This window comes from Dromiciops gliroides, chromosome 6 (assembly GCF_019393635.1).
Source record: "Dromiciops gliroides isolate mDroGli1 chromosome 6, mDroGli1.pri, whole genome shotgun sequence".
NCBI classification, from domain to species: Eukaryota; Metazoa; Chordata; class Mammalia; order Microbiotheria; family Microbiotheriidae; genus Dromiciops; species Dromiciops gliroides.
Genome location: NC_057866.1, coordinates 37586027 through 37602298, shown reverse-complemented (window position 1 = coordinate 37602298; position 16272 = coordinate 37586027). Strand labels below are relative to the sequence as shown.

Genomic DNA, 16272 nt, shown 5'->3' with positions numbered 1-16272 from the left:
GAAGGATAATGCCTCTCCTCTGCAAAGCTCTTGTGCCAACCTGGTCCCTCATACAGCCGTGTAACTGCTTTTTGCAGCAATTGTGTATGACATCTCAATAATAGCAGGAAAAACTCTAAGCTTGGAAGCAGGTTACAAAATAAATACAAAGTAATTTGAGGAGGGAGGGAAAGCTAGCAGGAAGGTAGGTGTGTGTGGGAGGGTTAGGTGGCTTCTGAGCTGAACCCTGAAAGATAAGAATTCAGAGGCAGAGTTGAGGAGGGAGCAAATTCCAGGCACACAGATGACTCCTACAAGACTGTAGGGAATGGAAGGAAGAGTGCTGGGACTTGTAAGGATGGTCTTTGACATAGTAGTTCAAATCCAAGTTTTAGAGATTGACAGAATTATTGAATCCCGGAGTTGGAAGGGACCCCAGCAGCCATCTAGTCCAACCAATAATATCTTCCCAACCCTATCTCTGTAAGCTGTCATAGACCTTTGCTTGTAGATTTCCAAAGAAGGAGATGCTAACCTAAAAATAAACAAAAAGTTAGAGGTGTTATTGTATTAATCCCGTTAATTTCCCCCGAGTTCCTGAATTTAGAAGGACTATTTAGATATAATACAAGCCTGGCCAGTGGAAAGGGCAAGATAGACCTAACTTCTAGCCTTGAATCCCGCCGCTAGCTAGCCGGGCTGACCCAAAACAAATCCTTAGTTGGTTCCATTTCTAAAAGAAGGCGTGGATTTGAATGATCTCAGATGTGTCTATCAATCCCAGAATTGTATGGTTCTTTAAAAAGAGAGGTAGAGGGGCTGTCGTGGAAGAGTACGACGCGTTAAGACAATTGGCTTGGAGGTGAAATCGCGCTCTCGGCTGGAGGTCGCTTCCCCCTTTGAAGTCATTTCACCTTTCTGGCTCGGGTTCTTCCTCGGTGCTCTGCCTAGGGGATCTAAGGTTTCTTCTAGCTCAGACCTGTGAATTTGTGGTTTGAGATGAGTCACTGCATCGGTTTCCTTTGGAAAAAGTGGAGGAGGTTCATGGGGGGTGGAAATGGCCAACTTCATCTCGAGCTCTCGTTAATTCCCCGGGTTTCGGGGCGGGGAGGGGTTTTATGAATCCTGGGTCTTCTCGGAGTATGTTTACACAGGGGTCTTTCTGGCTCCATCCTCCCTGTCGCTGGATTTTCGGATGCACTTGACCTCCGACGGGAGGGGAAGAAGGAAGCAAGGAAGAAGGAACGGTGCCTCTCTGGATGGAGGCTCTCAGGGTAAAAAGGGATCGCATCTCTCTCCTTTTTCTAGGTGTTCTTTCCCCAGGCCTTTAGTGCTCTTGGACGCTGTGGGGGACGTCGTGCATGCATGTAGGGAACCCCCCACCCCCCCAGCTCCCCACCCAAGGGGCCGGTGCGTGGCGCAGCTCGGGAAGCCTGCAAACGCCCTCTCCGTAGAGACTAGACGAGGCTTCTCCGTAGTGCTCCGGAGGAGGAAGAGGAGGGAGTGGGCCAGACAGGGTTCAAGGGCATCGGTGGGGTGGGGGAGGCTGGCCCGCGGTGGAGTCGCGCCTGGGATAAGGGTGCGGCTCGGGCTCGCGCCCGTGCTCCGGAGCCGGGAGTCCGGAGGGCCAGCTCGCGCCCAGGTTCGCGCAGAGGGGAGGGGCGGGGGAGGAGGAGAGAGCAGGGACAGGGGTGGAGGGGGGGGGAGGGTTCCCGCTCCTGTACGCGCTCGGGCCTAGGAGGGGGTGGGGGTGGGGTGGGGTGGGATGGGGCGGGGGGGAGGCAAGGAGCGGGGCGGGGCTGGCTCGTGCTCGGGCACTGCCGCGCACGCGCGCCGAGGAGAGGCTGGCAGATTCTGACGCGGGGAAGCCCTGGGTTCCGGCGCGCGGCGGCGCTGCTGAGGCGACGGCGGGAGTAGGGGGCTAAGGCCGCGGGGCCGGGCCGGGCGGAAGACGAGGAGCAGGGGAAGGAGGAGCCGGGGCCGAGGGACGGCGGGCGGGACGGCCGCTGCAGCCAGCCGCGCAGGGAGCTGAGGGCCGCCGCCGCCGTCGCCTCCGCCTCGTTCCCGTTCCCGCGCGCGCCCGGGCGCCGCGCATGGCCACCAACCGCCGTGGTCGCGGGAGCCCGCGCCGCCCGTAGGCCCCACGAGCCCGCGCCGCGCCGCGCCCCCGGGCAGGAAGATGAGGCGGGCGGTCGCGGGGCTTCGCCACGGCAGCAGCAGCAGCGGCAGCAGCGGGTGCGGGGCCGGGGCGTCGTCGTTCCGCAGATTGGTCTCAGCCGCCGGCCCAAGATGGCAGCGACCGCCGAGAGGGGCTGAGGCCGGGCGGGGTGGTGCCGCCTGCTGAGGCGCCTGGCTCCGCGATCGTCCCCGCGCCGGACATGCCCCGGGGAGCGCGCCGGCCTCTAGGAAGGTAAGGACCGCCCGGGGCGCGCGCTTCCGGGCAGCCGCCGACCCGGGGTCCAACTTGACCTGCCCCTCCCCCTCCCCCCCGCGGCTGCCCGGACCTCCCGGAGCCGCCCCTCCCCGCCTCGCCTGGCTCCGGGCCGGCTTCTCCCCGCTCCCCCCGGCCCACTTCCGTGGGCCTCGTCCGGCGGCGGGGTGCTCGCTCCGGGGGAAGCCTGCGCTCGGAAGGGAGGGCCACCCCCCGGACCCCTTTCCCCCGACTTAGCGGCCGCTCAAAGTTTGGTTTCGTCCTCGAAAACTCGGTCCCCCTTGTCATTCGTTACCCTAGACCCCCTCCCCCCAAAAGCCCCCTCCCCGCGTGCTTCCACTCTTGCCATTAGCCGAGAGCCTCCCATACCCCCCCCCGCTTTCTTCCCCTTGTCATTACACTAGAACCCCCACCTTCTCCCCTTGCCATTATCCTAGACCCCCGTAAAAATCCTCCCTTGCACCTTTTCCCGCCTTGTAGAAACTCACCCCAGCACCACCCCCTTGTCATTACCCTAGACCCCCCATAGCTCCCTACCTTCTCCCCCTTGTCATTACATTAGAACCCCCATAGCCCCCACCTTCTCCCCCTTGTCATTACCCTAGACCCCCCTAAAAGCCCTCCCCCGCACCTTCCCCTCTTGTCATTACCCTAGAACCCCCCCCCCCCCCCGGGCTGGAGCCCCCCCACTGCCCCTGCCGGCGGCGGCGCGGAGGAGCCGGTGAGGATGGAGTGTGTCAAACTCCCCGAGAGAGGCGTGTGTGTGTGTGATTGTTGTGAGAGAGAAATGTGATCCTGCTGCTCGGCTTCCAATTGCCGGGGCAGGAGGAAGGCGTGGCGGCGGCGGCGGCGGCTGTTGTTGCTGCTGCTGGCGTCCCAACTTCTCCCCTTGCCGGGGCCGTCGCAGCCGCCGCTGCCCTTTCGGGAGCGGGACAGAGACGTTTGCGAGGGTGTCAAGATATGTCTCTCTTGTCGCGAGGGAGACGGACGCTTTAAAATGGTAAAATGGATCTGGGCGAAGAGTGAAGGGATTTGCGCTTTAAAAGGGGGGGGGGAGGGGTGTGGGTCTCTGCCTTTAAACTCCTTTGGACCTGTGCGTCGTGAAGTCGTCGTGAAGTCCTAGCATAGCGAGTCCTTGAACCAGTGTTTTCACAAACTCGTGGTAGCTCTGATAGGAATGGCCGTTTTCCACTTGCCCTGTTTCTGTTCACGAGCTGCTTCTGGCTTAGGAAGAAAGCTTGTTCTGTTTTGTTGGAAACTCTGTTTTCTTGTACTTGGGGCATTTTGGGAACTAAACATTGGCTAGTCTAGGCGTAAAAATTCAGATCTGAATTCTGAAAGAATTGCTTAAATTCTTTTTTTAGGGCTGTTCTTACTGTTGGTTCTTCCCTTAGTGGAAGTACTTGGGTGAAAACTCCCCTCCCCCGCCAAGTTCATTTCTGAAATTCATATTGCTTCATATTGAACATGAGTTTCCCCAAAGAAGTAAGTTTCTTGTTTGATTAAGATTTTGAGCATGCTCCATAATTACTTTTGTGATAATTTTTTTAGAACCTACTTTCATTCTCGATTATGAGATTTGACTTTTAAGAATTTGGGATTCTCCCATCCCACATATACTTGACAAGACCAGATTCTGCTTATGGTTGCAAGTGCAGTGCTAATTTTATACAATGAGCAATAATAAGGTCTTGATAGGTCGTAATTGAGCTCCAGTATTATACTTAGTATTTAAAGTAAACAAAATTCCATTAATTATTTATTATAGTTCCACTTATACATTATTCTTTTTTGAGTAAGAAAACCAAATAAAGTTGAAAGACACCATTAAGTCATTAAAGGGTTTTTTTTAACCTTTATGGACTATATAGTACATTATATATGAAGATGAGGTGGTGGTTTGTTTTTTTTTTACATTCTCCAATTTTTACTTTAGAACTTTTTTGATTTTTGAAATTTGTTTTATTGCTGAAGAGGTGAAAAGGTAAACTGATGGTTCACTAGGGTCAGGATATAAAGTGTGCCAAGCAACTAAACCAATATATTTGAGACCCCTGGGCTAATGCCTCACATATGTTGTTACTCCAATTTAGGCATGGGAGAACTGCATAGTAATTTAAATAATTTTTAACCAAATAGAATGAAAGTAAATTAGAATTGTATTAGAATAAGGTAAGATGTGCTTGAAAGTAAAAAGCAGATCAAAATGTAATGGATTATGGGCAGCTAGGTGGTGCAGTGGAAAGAGCACCCGACCTGCAGTCAGGAGTCTCTGAGTTCAAATATGGCCTCAGACACTTAACACTTACTAGCTGTGTGACGCTGGGCAAGTCACTTAACCCCAATTGCCTCACCCCCCCCCAAATGTAATGGATTATGATCCTTTTTGTTTTTTTTATTAAATACTTTGAATTTATATGTAGACTCAGATGATAACTAAACATACATGCCAGGCAAGCAGAATCCACCTTATTTTCTTTTATGAACTTTTTCACTAGTCATTGTGACTTTAAAGTAAACCTTGTCATTAGCTTCTGGGACTGGAATTTTAATTCATATTCTTGTATGATTTCTTTGAGGTGGGAGTCTTGTTCATATGTTCAGAAAGAAGCTTTGTCTTCTTTCCAGGATGTTGCTTTTTGTGTGATTCTGTTGATGGAAAACTCCAAAATAAAATAATTGTAATTAGGTTGATATAATGGCCATAGATTCTTGTTTTTAACCAGTCTTTTGTAGGAACTTTAGGAAACAGCTTTCAAGCTAACATTGACTGGTACACTGGTGCCCTGATTAGTTTGTTTTTGTTTTAAATATCTGAAGCATAAACTCAATGATAAGATAGTATGGGTTTGGACAGATGTGGGAAGAATGCAGGAAGGGAAAAACATCAATTTCAGAAACCTGGAACTGTTCATTAATGTTCTGTAAATTAACTAATGAGTAAATGTCATACCTATGGAATAATCCCCCCCCCTTTCCTTCCTTCCTTTCTTCCTCCCTCTTTCTTAATCAAGGTGAAGTATAGTTTTTACACTGTGTTTTCAGTCTTCCTCTTCTCACTGTACACTAGCAATTTGTCAAATCTATGTTTAGAACAGAATTTCCACTAAGTTGATTCAGAAGCATGAAGATGTAGCATTTTGAGGTATCTTCAGATTTGAGTGAGAAAATGAAAAGATGTTATGACAATTTATGTCAGATCCTTTTGTGGTCAAAGGGGTTTGTAACAGCATATTTAAATTTGTTACTCTGGTTTTATAAAGAATAGAGAACATAGAATAACGTGTTAAATGATCATTATAATGTTGCCAAAATTAGGATGTTGTAAAATTCCAGGGTTGCAGTTCTCCTAATTCCTGATGTCTTGTCTTACTAAAACTTAGAATGCCTTTTTCTTTTGGCACGAATACTGTAGTAAGTTACAACTTTTTTTCTCTGAAATGAACCTTGTAAATGGACCTTCTAAGCCTTTGTGACCTCCATTGTGATATGCTCTACATGGAAGCTACTCTTGAAGACAAAGTAGAACTTCAGCTTGTCCAGAATGAGGCAGCCTGTCTGTGCCTCTCTTTTTAAAGGCAGTATCCTTAAGACGCATGATATGGTATTGCTGTTCACCTTTTAAATAATGTGAATTGCCTTAAACTGTTAAGATCTTTACTATGGTCAACCATTTGTTTATAGGGGGAATTTAGGTCAATAGGAATCTTCTATAAAGCTCTTTATGCTTTGGGATCCAGCTGCTGAAAAAAAAAAAGATCACCTCTTAGGTAATACCTTAAGCAGTTAATATCAAATGAGTGATGGTACAATTTGGAACTGAACTTTTGAGGGTTTGATGACATTTGTATGAGTGGAGGATATGGGGAGGGGGGAGGAAATACTTAGAATCCATATCTTATGAAAGCATAGTCCACTTATTTTGGTTGATTTAGTTTAAATTAAATGTGCTTTTGGGGGGAAAAATTACCTGTTAGGACATAGCTTTTGTAGCTTTGTAATTTCCTTATTTTGAGTTTTAACTGTTTCTTGTGTGTGGTGGATAAAAGCTGTATTGCATACATTGTAGTTAAATTAGATATTGTGGTGTGTGTTTTTTTTTTTTAGCAGGTCAGGCTACTCTCTTCAGTTATTTAAACTGTCTATGTGCCTTGGAAACTGAATCAAGGTAGTAGTATTGCTCATTCCAGTTGGGATTATGAAAACATTGCTTGTATGGTGTTAAGAACTGACAGAAAATTGAGTCAATCATATTTTAATGGTTTTAAGTCTGGCTTGCCATGGATATTTGTATTTATATGACTTGATATTGGGACACAGCTGTGTCAGGTTTTTTCTTTTTCTTTTTCTCCTGAAGCTTCCCTTATAGGTTATTGAGAAGATTACCTTTAAAAAATTAGTTATATTTTTCTGGTGCCAAGCCACTATTTCTGAAAGCTTTTATTCTTTTTCCAGCCATGTTAGGACCAAATTGTTAGACTTTTAAATGTGCTGTGAATTGGATCCAAACCTTTATTTTTTTTGGGGGGGGGGCATAAAGTATGTTTTTATTTATATGAACCAAGGGCCAAATTTAAAAAATTTTTAAGCATATGGTATTATTTGGTTGGTTGCAAACCATTTCCATGTGGGTGAAACATACTGTCATTTCACATATAAATATGTGAAAGATACTGAAAAGAGACCAGGGATATTGGGTTGATTTGAAGGAAAAAATGAGAAATATGTTTTGTCCTAAAAGCTCAAATTTCTGGAGATCAAAGTTCATTTATTTATGAAGACAAAGTCAGTGAGCAATTGTGGTAGCTGGAAGGATAAGAATAGGCCAATGACACCTGTTAACCGATCAGTCTAGTTGAAATAGCATTTGCATTTCTCTCTCTGGTTTTATATTCCTTGGATTCTGCTTCCATCTTTACTTTCTGTCTCGTGCTTCTTCCTCCTAACTTCCACTTCTCCCCAACTCCCCTTTTTGGATTACTTCTTCAGCATGGAAAGGATTTACTTAAGGTGTGGTATCTAGGAATGATGAGATATTTTGTGTACAGTTAAAGTTTTATGCTGTAGGTAAAGGCAGCTTAATTAAGAGCATGAAACAGGGAGCTTTAATTAAAACTTAGTTCTGGTCTACAACTTGTCATTTGACAAGTTCTTCGACACTGTTGTTGCTATTGTAGTCATCATTTAATTAGGTCGTTCGGTTTAACCTGATTTTTTTCCTGATTTTTCCATTTTTATGATTCCTATTTTTATGTGTTACTTAGACAATTTTTAGTGGTAACTTAAACATCTCTCTTTTGTTTTGACCTGTTTTACCTTAAGGTAAGATTACTGCTAGTAAATTTGATTTTAAGAAGTCAAGTCACTTTTCACATATTATTTAGAGGAAAAATACTGCAGTTTACTTCACCATGCATTTTGCCCCTTTTGTGTAATCAGTGGAATTGGTGTGAAAGATTGTATCACCTGTAGAAATGTAACTACTAAGTCACTGGTGATTTAAAAAAAGATTACAAAGAAAAAGAGGAATTTATGAATGAGACTGATGATGTGGACCTTTCTCCTCATTTACTGCTATCCTTTCCTGTAGGGAAGACTGTCATGAAGGACTTCTTAGCATAAATCCTGGTGAAACACAAAGTCATGTGTCAGTCAGAAATATTTATTAAGCACCTGTGTGCCTGGCACTGTGCTAAGCTCTGTGGATACAGACAGTCCCTAGCCTCAAGTAGTGTACCGTTTAATGGGGGAGACAACATGGAAACAACTATATACAAATAGCCTATACATTCAGGGTAAATTGGAAATAATCTACAGAGGAAAGGCACTAGAATTAAGAAAAGTTGGCAGAGGTTTTGTGTAGTAGGTGGGATTTTAGTTGGGACTTGAAAGCAGGGGAGATCTGGAGGCTGAGATGAAATGGTAGAGCATTTCAGATAGGAAAGACAGCCAGTGAAAATGCTTGCAGTCAGGTGATGGAGTATCTTGTTCAGGGAACAGGAGGCCAGTGTCACTGGATCAGAGATTGGGGTGGTGGGCATGAAGTGAGGTGGAGATCACCAGCATAGAGAGAAGACTCAGATATAATTCCTTTGCATTTTGCATAACTATCACATGAACTCTTTCATGTGTTCAGTAAAATTCAGTTTGGCTTTTACAATTATGGAAAAAGAGGTTTTTTAAAATCATTTTTGTGTCTGTGATTATTTCTTCTAAAAGATATGTTTCTATTTGTGATAGATCATGAAATTTACTTGTAAACTAAAACCTGATAGTAAACAAGGAAAATTTGTTTGGATTTGTGAAATAGTTCCATTTTAGACATTTAAAAAAATGAGTTGATTCAAACAATTACAATAATTCCAAGTTATTTTGCTTTTTTCTCTTTTCTTAAGTGTTTTTCCTAGGGACATATGAAATAAAATGCAGAAAAAACTTTTGTAGAATGGTGGACTTAAATACTTAATGCAAGGATTTTGTAGAACCCTATAAATAATCCTTTAAGAGCGTGAAAATGATATTTATGTCTCTACATACTGATTTGTCATCTGTTTAATAATACAAAAATATTCTTATAGTTTTGGAAGACTATATGACTTCAAATGTATAACATTGCCAGTTTTAAATAATTAATAAGCCAGGTAGAGATTCCATGCTAGAAATGGAATTGGATGTCCTAGAGAAATTTGTTCATTGTATGGTGTAATATGAATTTTTTTTCTGATGACTCTAAATCTGCACCTAAACTTTCATTGGGCCTTTTCTTCTAGTGATGTAATTTAGTGGAAGCATTTTGGGCAGTTTGCCTGTAAGATATGTAAAGGTTTGTGATAATCTTAAAATACCTAAAGGTGTTTATTAGTCTCAGATGCTTGAGGACAGATAGCTAGTAAATTGTTGTGTTAAACAACTGAACCACATCTTATTGAAAGTGAAAATTTAAAAAAATCCTACAATAAGATTTGGAAGGATAATGATTATACCACAGCAAAATTATTTACTTGTGTATGTACAAGTAGAATTGCAAATTTAAGTGATTACAACTATAGCTATAGTAAAGTGATTACATCATCAAAGTTAATGTGACTTGCAATATGTTAGTGGAAAGTGTTTAGACTTGAAAATTGATCTGGTGGCATAGAAGATCTTAATAATTTTAAATTATATTCATTTTGATGACATCAGATTTTAAACACATTTTCTTTATTGTCAGAGGTCAGGAACTGTTGATTCTCTGTAAGACAGTCACTTTTTCATTTGATACTTGAAGCTCTCTACTCCTAAATTTTTCAGCTCTTCTTCCATCCATCTCTCCCTGTGTTTTACCCCTTCTAAACCTGTTCTTCATCTTCACCACAACCTCCTGTCATTCTATCCACTGCTCAGGCCTCATTTTCTTTCCCAATGTGGACCCTATAGTTAACCAGTTTAATTTACTGTTTCTTCTGAAATCCTTTGCCTCCTTGTCCTGACTCCACTCATGCCTTGCCAGATCCTAATCTTGAGTTACACCCACTATCTTTTTTCCCTACTTCTACTCACAGGCTGAACAGCACTGGAGGAAGTCTCACAACCATGTTGACTGGGTACACTACAAATTTCTGTTACTTGATCTCTGATTGGCCCTCACTGCTGCGTTTGGCAATCCTTTTATTCTTTTCCTAATTGACTTTCTGTAGTATTCCCCATAGTAACTTTCTCAAACCTTCTTTCTTCTCTTTAATTCTCTTATACCACCATTTCCCCCTTCAGTCTCCCCTTTTCAGCAGAGAACCTTGCTTACTGCTTACTGAGGAAATAGAGGCCATCTGTCATACTTCCCCTTTATTTTACACTTCAAAAGTCATTGACATCATTCCCCAGTCCTTGCCAAAGGACTTCTGCTTGTACCTTAGATCCTGTACTCTCCCCTCCCACAGCCTCAATCACTCTTTCTTTGTCTAATGCTTATTCTCTCCCTATCTACTGGTGCCCAGCCTTCTTCCTTCAGACATGCCTGGGTCTCCTCAGCTTAAAAAAACCCCAAACTTCACTTGATCCTGCCATTTCCACAAGATATTATTCTGTATTTCCTGTCTTTAATAGCAAAACTCCCAGAAAAATCTGTCTAAACTCAATTGCCTCCATTTCCCTCTCTTCCCATTCTTTAACACTTTGCAATCTGGTGTCTCATTTCACTTTTTGGGGGGGGGGGCTGGGAATCAGTGAGCTTAGTCTTTCCAAGGTTACTACATCTCTCAGTTGCAAAATCTAATGCACTTTTCTTAGTTCTCAAGCTTTTTGTCTCATTGACAGTGTGACTGCCCTCTCCTCCTGTGTACTCTCTAGTTATTCATGAAATGGTGCACTGAGTCTTTTTTGCTGGATCACCAACCATTTAACTGCTGATGGTCCTGCAAGACTCTGCCCTGGGCCTTCTTCCTTCCTTTCTCTGATACTTCTTTCTTGGTGATATTATCAGTTCTCCTTGGTTTAGTTATCTTTGTACAGGTAAGATAATGTCCTAGACTCTGTTAAGGGTTAAAATTCTAGCTAAACTGTCTAAAATATCTAATGAGTGGTCGCCAATAAATTATAAGCTTTAGCAAGAGTTAGACTTTTAAGCATTTATTAAGGAGAATAAGAATTTGGTAAAGAGAGAGAAAAAGGCCTAGATTCCTATCTATTAAAGGGAGAGCACATTTCTAGCTCCGCTCTCCACCAGAGTCCAAAGGAAAGAGCGTGAGACCGAGCGCCAGTCTCTTCCTTCCTCCTCCCACTAGCCCGCGTCACTTCCTGACGCCCGGTCTTGCCCTCAAAGACCTTCGCTTCATGGGCAGAACAGAACAGTAAGTATCCAGCAGGTGGCGTCATTCCAATCGTTACAACTCTTTCATGAGTTATGTACTCTTTTTTTTTTTTTTTTTTTGGTGAGGCAATAGGGGTTAAGTGACTTGTCCAGGGTCACACAGCTAGTAAGTGTCAAGTGTCTGAGGCCAGATTTGAACTCAGGTCCTCCTGACTGCAGAGCTGGTGCTTTATATACTGTGCCATCTAGCTTCCCTCGAGCTATGTACTCTTGACTTTTGGACATCAGCTATAGGCTTCTCAAGCTCAGAAAGTACCAAATGAAAAATTTTTTTTGCAGGCAATGAGGGTTAAGTGACTTGCTCAAGGTCACACAGCTAGTAAGTGTCAAGTGTCTGAGGCCAGATTTGAACTTGGATCCTCCTGAATCCAGGGCTTAGTGCTTTATCCACTGCGCCACCTAGCTGCTCCCCCAAATGAAATCTTACCGAAACCCACCTCGACTCTAAACTTCTGTTAAGGACAACACTCCTACTTGTGGTACTCAGGTTGATGCCTTGCAGTCATCCCCAAGTACTCTTTCCCTTACCACAGTCAGTCATATGCCAAACAGTCTATCTCTGCAACATCTCTTATCTTCCCCTTTTCATATGGCCACCAGCTAGTTCAAACCTTCATTCCCTCTTTACCTGAACTCCTATAATTTCCTCTAATTGGCCTCCTGGCTTCTATTTCCTCCTGTTCCACCAAACAGCTGCTAAAACAATCTTCCTAAAGCTTGACATATCACCTCCTTGCTCAAGAATTTTTAGTGGCTCCCTCTCATCTTTAGGATTAAAATTATAAAGTATTCAGCTTGCCAAAGTCCTTTACTATCTGGCTCTTATCTATCTTAAATGGTTCAGTCTGGCCAAATGACAGTTAAACTATCTTCCACCTCCATGCCTTTATATAGCTTATCTCCCAGATTTCCTGGAATCTACTCTCCAGATTTGTTCGAGATTTATTAGTTTATGCTCCACCTTCTATGTGAAGCCTTTATCTTTTTCGTTGTTTGTGCTCTCTGTTTTCTCAAATTATCCTGTATATGTCCAACTATATGTTTCTCTATTATAATAACATCAGCATTTCTAGGGAAGGGACTGTTTTTTAGTTTGGTGTTTATATTGCCAGTGCCTAGCACTATGCCTTGTATGTAGTAGGTGCTTAAATATAACAGAGATCTAGTGCTTGTTGAATTAGATTGGAAAGTTCAAAAGCTTTAAGATTCTTGTTATATTTCATAGTTAAATTGTTGGTGGCTTTTTTTTTCAATTTTTCTTTTTTTTAGTGAGGCAATTGGGGTTAAATCACTTGCCCAGCATCACACAGCTAGTAAGTGTTAAGTGTCTGAGGCCAGATTTGAACTCAGGTACTCCTGACTCCAGGGCCAGTGCTCTATTCACTGTGCCACCTAGCTGCCCCCTTTTTTTTTTTTTCAAATTTAAAAACATTTTTATTTAAAATTTTGAGTTCCAAATTTTATGCCTCCCTCCTTCCCCTCCCCTCTCTCTGAGATGGTAAGCAATCAGACATAGGTTATACATGTGCAATCATGTGAAATATTTTCATAGTCATTTTGTACAAGAAGACTAAAAAAAAAAGAAAAAAGAAAGAAAGAAATCGAAAAATAGCATGTTTCAGTCTGTATTCAAACAATGTCAGTTCTTTCTCTGGAGGTAAATGGTATGCTTCATCATTAGTTGTTTGAGATTTCTTGGATCATTGTATTGCTGAGAACAGCTAAGTCTTTCATTGTCATCATACAATATTGCCGTTGCTGTGTACAACGAACGTTCTCCTGGTTCTGTTCACTATGCATCAATTCATATGAGTCTTTCCAGGTTTTTCTGAAATCACTCTGCTTTTAATTACTTATAGTATTTGTGGCTCTTTTTGACTTGGTCAGTTTAATATTTATGAGTGCAAAGCCAAAGAAGTAGCTCAAAATCCAACAAGGTTTCCTGAAAAATTTGAAGTTTGCAACTTAGGTTGACTGTAAGAAAATGAAATATTTTAAAAACCTTGTATATGGCACTTATTGTTTGCACATAAACTAGCCTTTGTGTACTTGTATGTTTCTTTTATGGCTTCTCATTGATACAAGGGAATTGACAGTTCTTCAGGGTTTTTTGTTTTTGTTTTTTTAGCATAAATGAAAACTTTAGCTTTAACTGTTGTATGATTCTCTCAATCTGGAGATGTCAGCTATCATTGTGTACTAAATTTGAAAATACGTGGAGAAGATTTTGGGTTACAGAAACAATTTCTAACATGGCTTATATACTTGCCACTGTAACGTAAGCTCCTTGAAGTTGGGCCATTTGGGTCCCTGCACTAAGCACACAGCCTGTAGTGTACAGCCTTGTTAATTGGTTCAGTGCCTTATACACTTTCTTTTTGATTCGGTGTTTTAATAGTATTTGCTCTTGAATTGTGGTTTTTAGTAATTTTAAAGAATGAAAATACAATAATTTATTAAGCACCTATTCTGTTGAACTGGAACATACGCAAAATAATGAAGATGTGGCACATCTTTAAGTAGTTCTGAAGCCTAATACAGGTATGCACAGTATTAAGTAAGTGCATTAGAGAGCTTCACAACAGTATAATTTGAGATCATAGGGGGCAAAGGGGAGTTTTTATGAATGTGGGGAAAGGAGAGTCTGAGAAGTCTTCACAGAGGACTTTAAATTTGAGCTGAGGGGGCAGCTATGTAGCACAGTGGATAAAGCACTGGACCTGGATTCAGGAGGACCTGAGTTCAAATGCAGCCTCAGACACTTGACACTTACTAGCTGTGTGACCCTGGGCAAGTCACTTAACCCTTATTGCCGCCCCCCCCCCCATAAATTTGAGCTGAACTTAAAAGGATGAATAGGAGAAAAAGAGAATAGACATTTTAAGCATAGGGAGGGAGTAGGGTGAGAAAAGACAGAGGTGGGAAGACAAGTTGTGTGTTAAGGAGTCAGAGAGCTGGACAATTTGGTTGGAAGGCAAAGTTATGTTGCCTTCCATTTCTATTGATAGGGTCTGGTAACTGGATAAGGTAGAAGGAAGAGACACAGGATGCTCAGGTTTCTCTGAGAGGTCTGATGTAAGATCTTAGGTCATAAATCTAGAGCAAGGAGTCTTAACCTTTTTTTTTTGGGTGGTGTGTCAAATATATAACATGAAATTATTAAATTAAAATACAGTGATTAAAATATTAAACAATAAGTTCATGGACCCCAGATTAAGAACTAATCTAGAGCTAGAAGGGACCATTGGAGTTATCTACATCAGCCCTTCATTTTACAGATGATTAAGTCTGGGAAAGGTTATATGGTTTGCAGGAGGTCAAGGAGCAACAAGTGGCAGAGTCAGGATTCAAATTCTGTGTCTCCCAAGTTCATCATTCTTTTAACTTTGTTACTTTGTACATTAAAATTTTCCAGCAGCTAGTATAAATAGAACAAAAGCAGAAAAGTCTTTGTTGCTATACTCACTCCATATTCAAAGAATCTGCCTTTACACCTGGTAGGTTAAGACTTTGACTATGCTACACATGGCAAAAATTTGACACATTTGTTTTCTTAAAGAATGCTTATTTTATTCCACTTCTTAACTGTATTATTTGTTGCATTGACAACATTGACATCTTGAATTAAAAAATACATTAATAACATTTTATAGCAATTTATGAATTTAAGAACTTATGGTGCTAGTTTCCTACCAGTCTTCTCATGGCCACGAGTGAATCTGGAAAACTTTTGTAAGAAACAATGTAATAGGGGGCAGCTAGGTGGTGTAGTGGACTAGCTAACTGTGTGATCCTGGGCAAGTCACTTAACCCTCATTGCCTTGCCAAAAAAAAAAAAGAAAGAAAGAAAAAGGAAACAATATAATAATGTAACATCAGTAACACCTGAGATTGATGAAATCTGACTTAATTGTTGGTGTACAGTTGAATAATGGAAAAATATTTTGCTTTCTTAATTTCAGAAATTATTTTAGCTGTTACCTATTGCCTAACCAATAAATTCATTTTGAATTTTTAAATACAGTTTAAGGAACAAATGTTATAATTTGATTACTATCATAGATTTAGATTTGGAAGGGGTCTGTAGAAGTTGTCTAATCCAACTCCCTCTATTTTATAGAGAAGGAAACGTGAAGGTCAAAAAGGTTTCGTGATTTTTTCCAAAGGGTACAGATAATAAATGGCAGAGCTGGAATTTGAACCTCTGATTCTAAATCTAATACTCTTTGCTGCTGTTTTCATTAAGGTTGTTTTATGATTGCTGATTATCTTCATGATATTAAGAAAGATCATGGTGTTAGACTAAATACCTTTTTTTTTTTTTTGTGGGGGGAGTCAGAAGAAAGAATGGTTTGCAAAATGCATATGAGAATTGTGAAAAACAGCGTTTAAAAATTTTCTGAGATCCCAGCACTGGGATGTTAAAAAAAGAAAAAAACTTTGTTTACATTCTGCCGAGAATGGGCCCCTTCCCTAATGGAATGGCGAAAATGGTTGTTTGCGAGCCCCTTTTATTCTGTGACTGGCCCCTCTCTTCTTCCTCAGTTACAATCTGCGGGGCAGTTAGTGCCCAAAACTAGCCAATCAGAACTTGGTGTAACCAAGAGACAGCCCTCTAAACTCCTCCCCCAAGTGGCCAGCCTGGGTCTCCCTTATCATGTGATTCTGTTCAATGGGGAAGTGTGGGGAGGCAGCCCTTTCTTTGACTGAGAGGAGCCGACCCCTATTTGTGGATATTAGCATTTTAAGCACCCCTTCCATTACCCGCTGGATCTGAATTCACTACTCAGACATTTAAGAACCCCAGACAGTTTCAATTAACTTGGGGGGTTGGGGGCTATATTTCCCACAAAACTACCATTTTTCCTTTCTGGTTACTTGTTGAAATTCAACATAATCAATATATGTCTTTTTTCCCCCTTTGAATTCTATTTTCAAAGATTCATGTGGTAACCTTGTGAATTCTTAGGATGATTCTCTTTGTGTGGATGCAAATTTTTTCATTAAGAATATA

At 42.0% G+C, this 16272-nt stretch overlaps 1 protein-coding gene across 7 annotated transcripts in view; it reads left to right on the top strand.

Moving 5' to 3' along the window:
* The first annotated feature begins 840 nt into the window (after positions 1-840).
* Positions 841-16272, top strand: part of HIPK3 (homeodomain interacting protein kinase 3) — a 97978-nt gene continuing 82546 nt past the window's right edge. For 2 of the 7 annotated variants that reach the window (XM_043970179.1, XM_043970173.1), the window contains exon 1: positions 841-1253. In XM_043970179.1, coding sequence (XP_043826114.1) covers positions 1175-1253 — 79 coding nt within the window. In that variant the 5' untranslated portion in view covers positions 841-1174. Of the gene's footprint in view, positions 1254-1846; positions 2390-3283; positions 3411-16272 lie in introns of those variants that run through there. The other 5 variants (XM_043970180.1, XM_043970177.1, XM_043970178.1 and 2 more) reach the window with 4 other exon arrangements.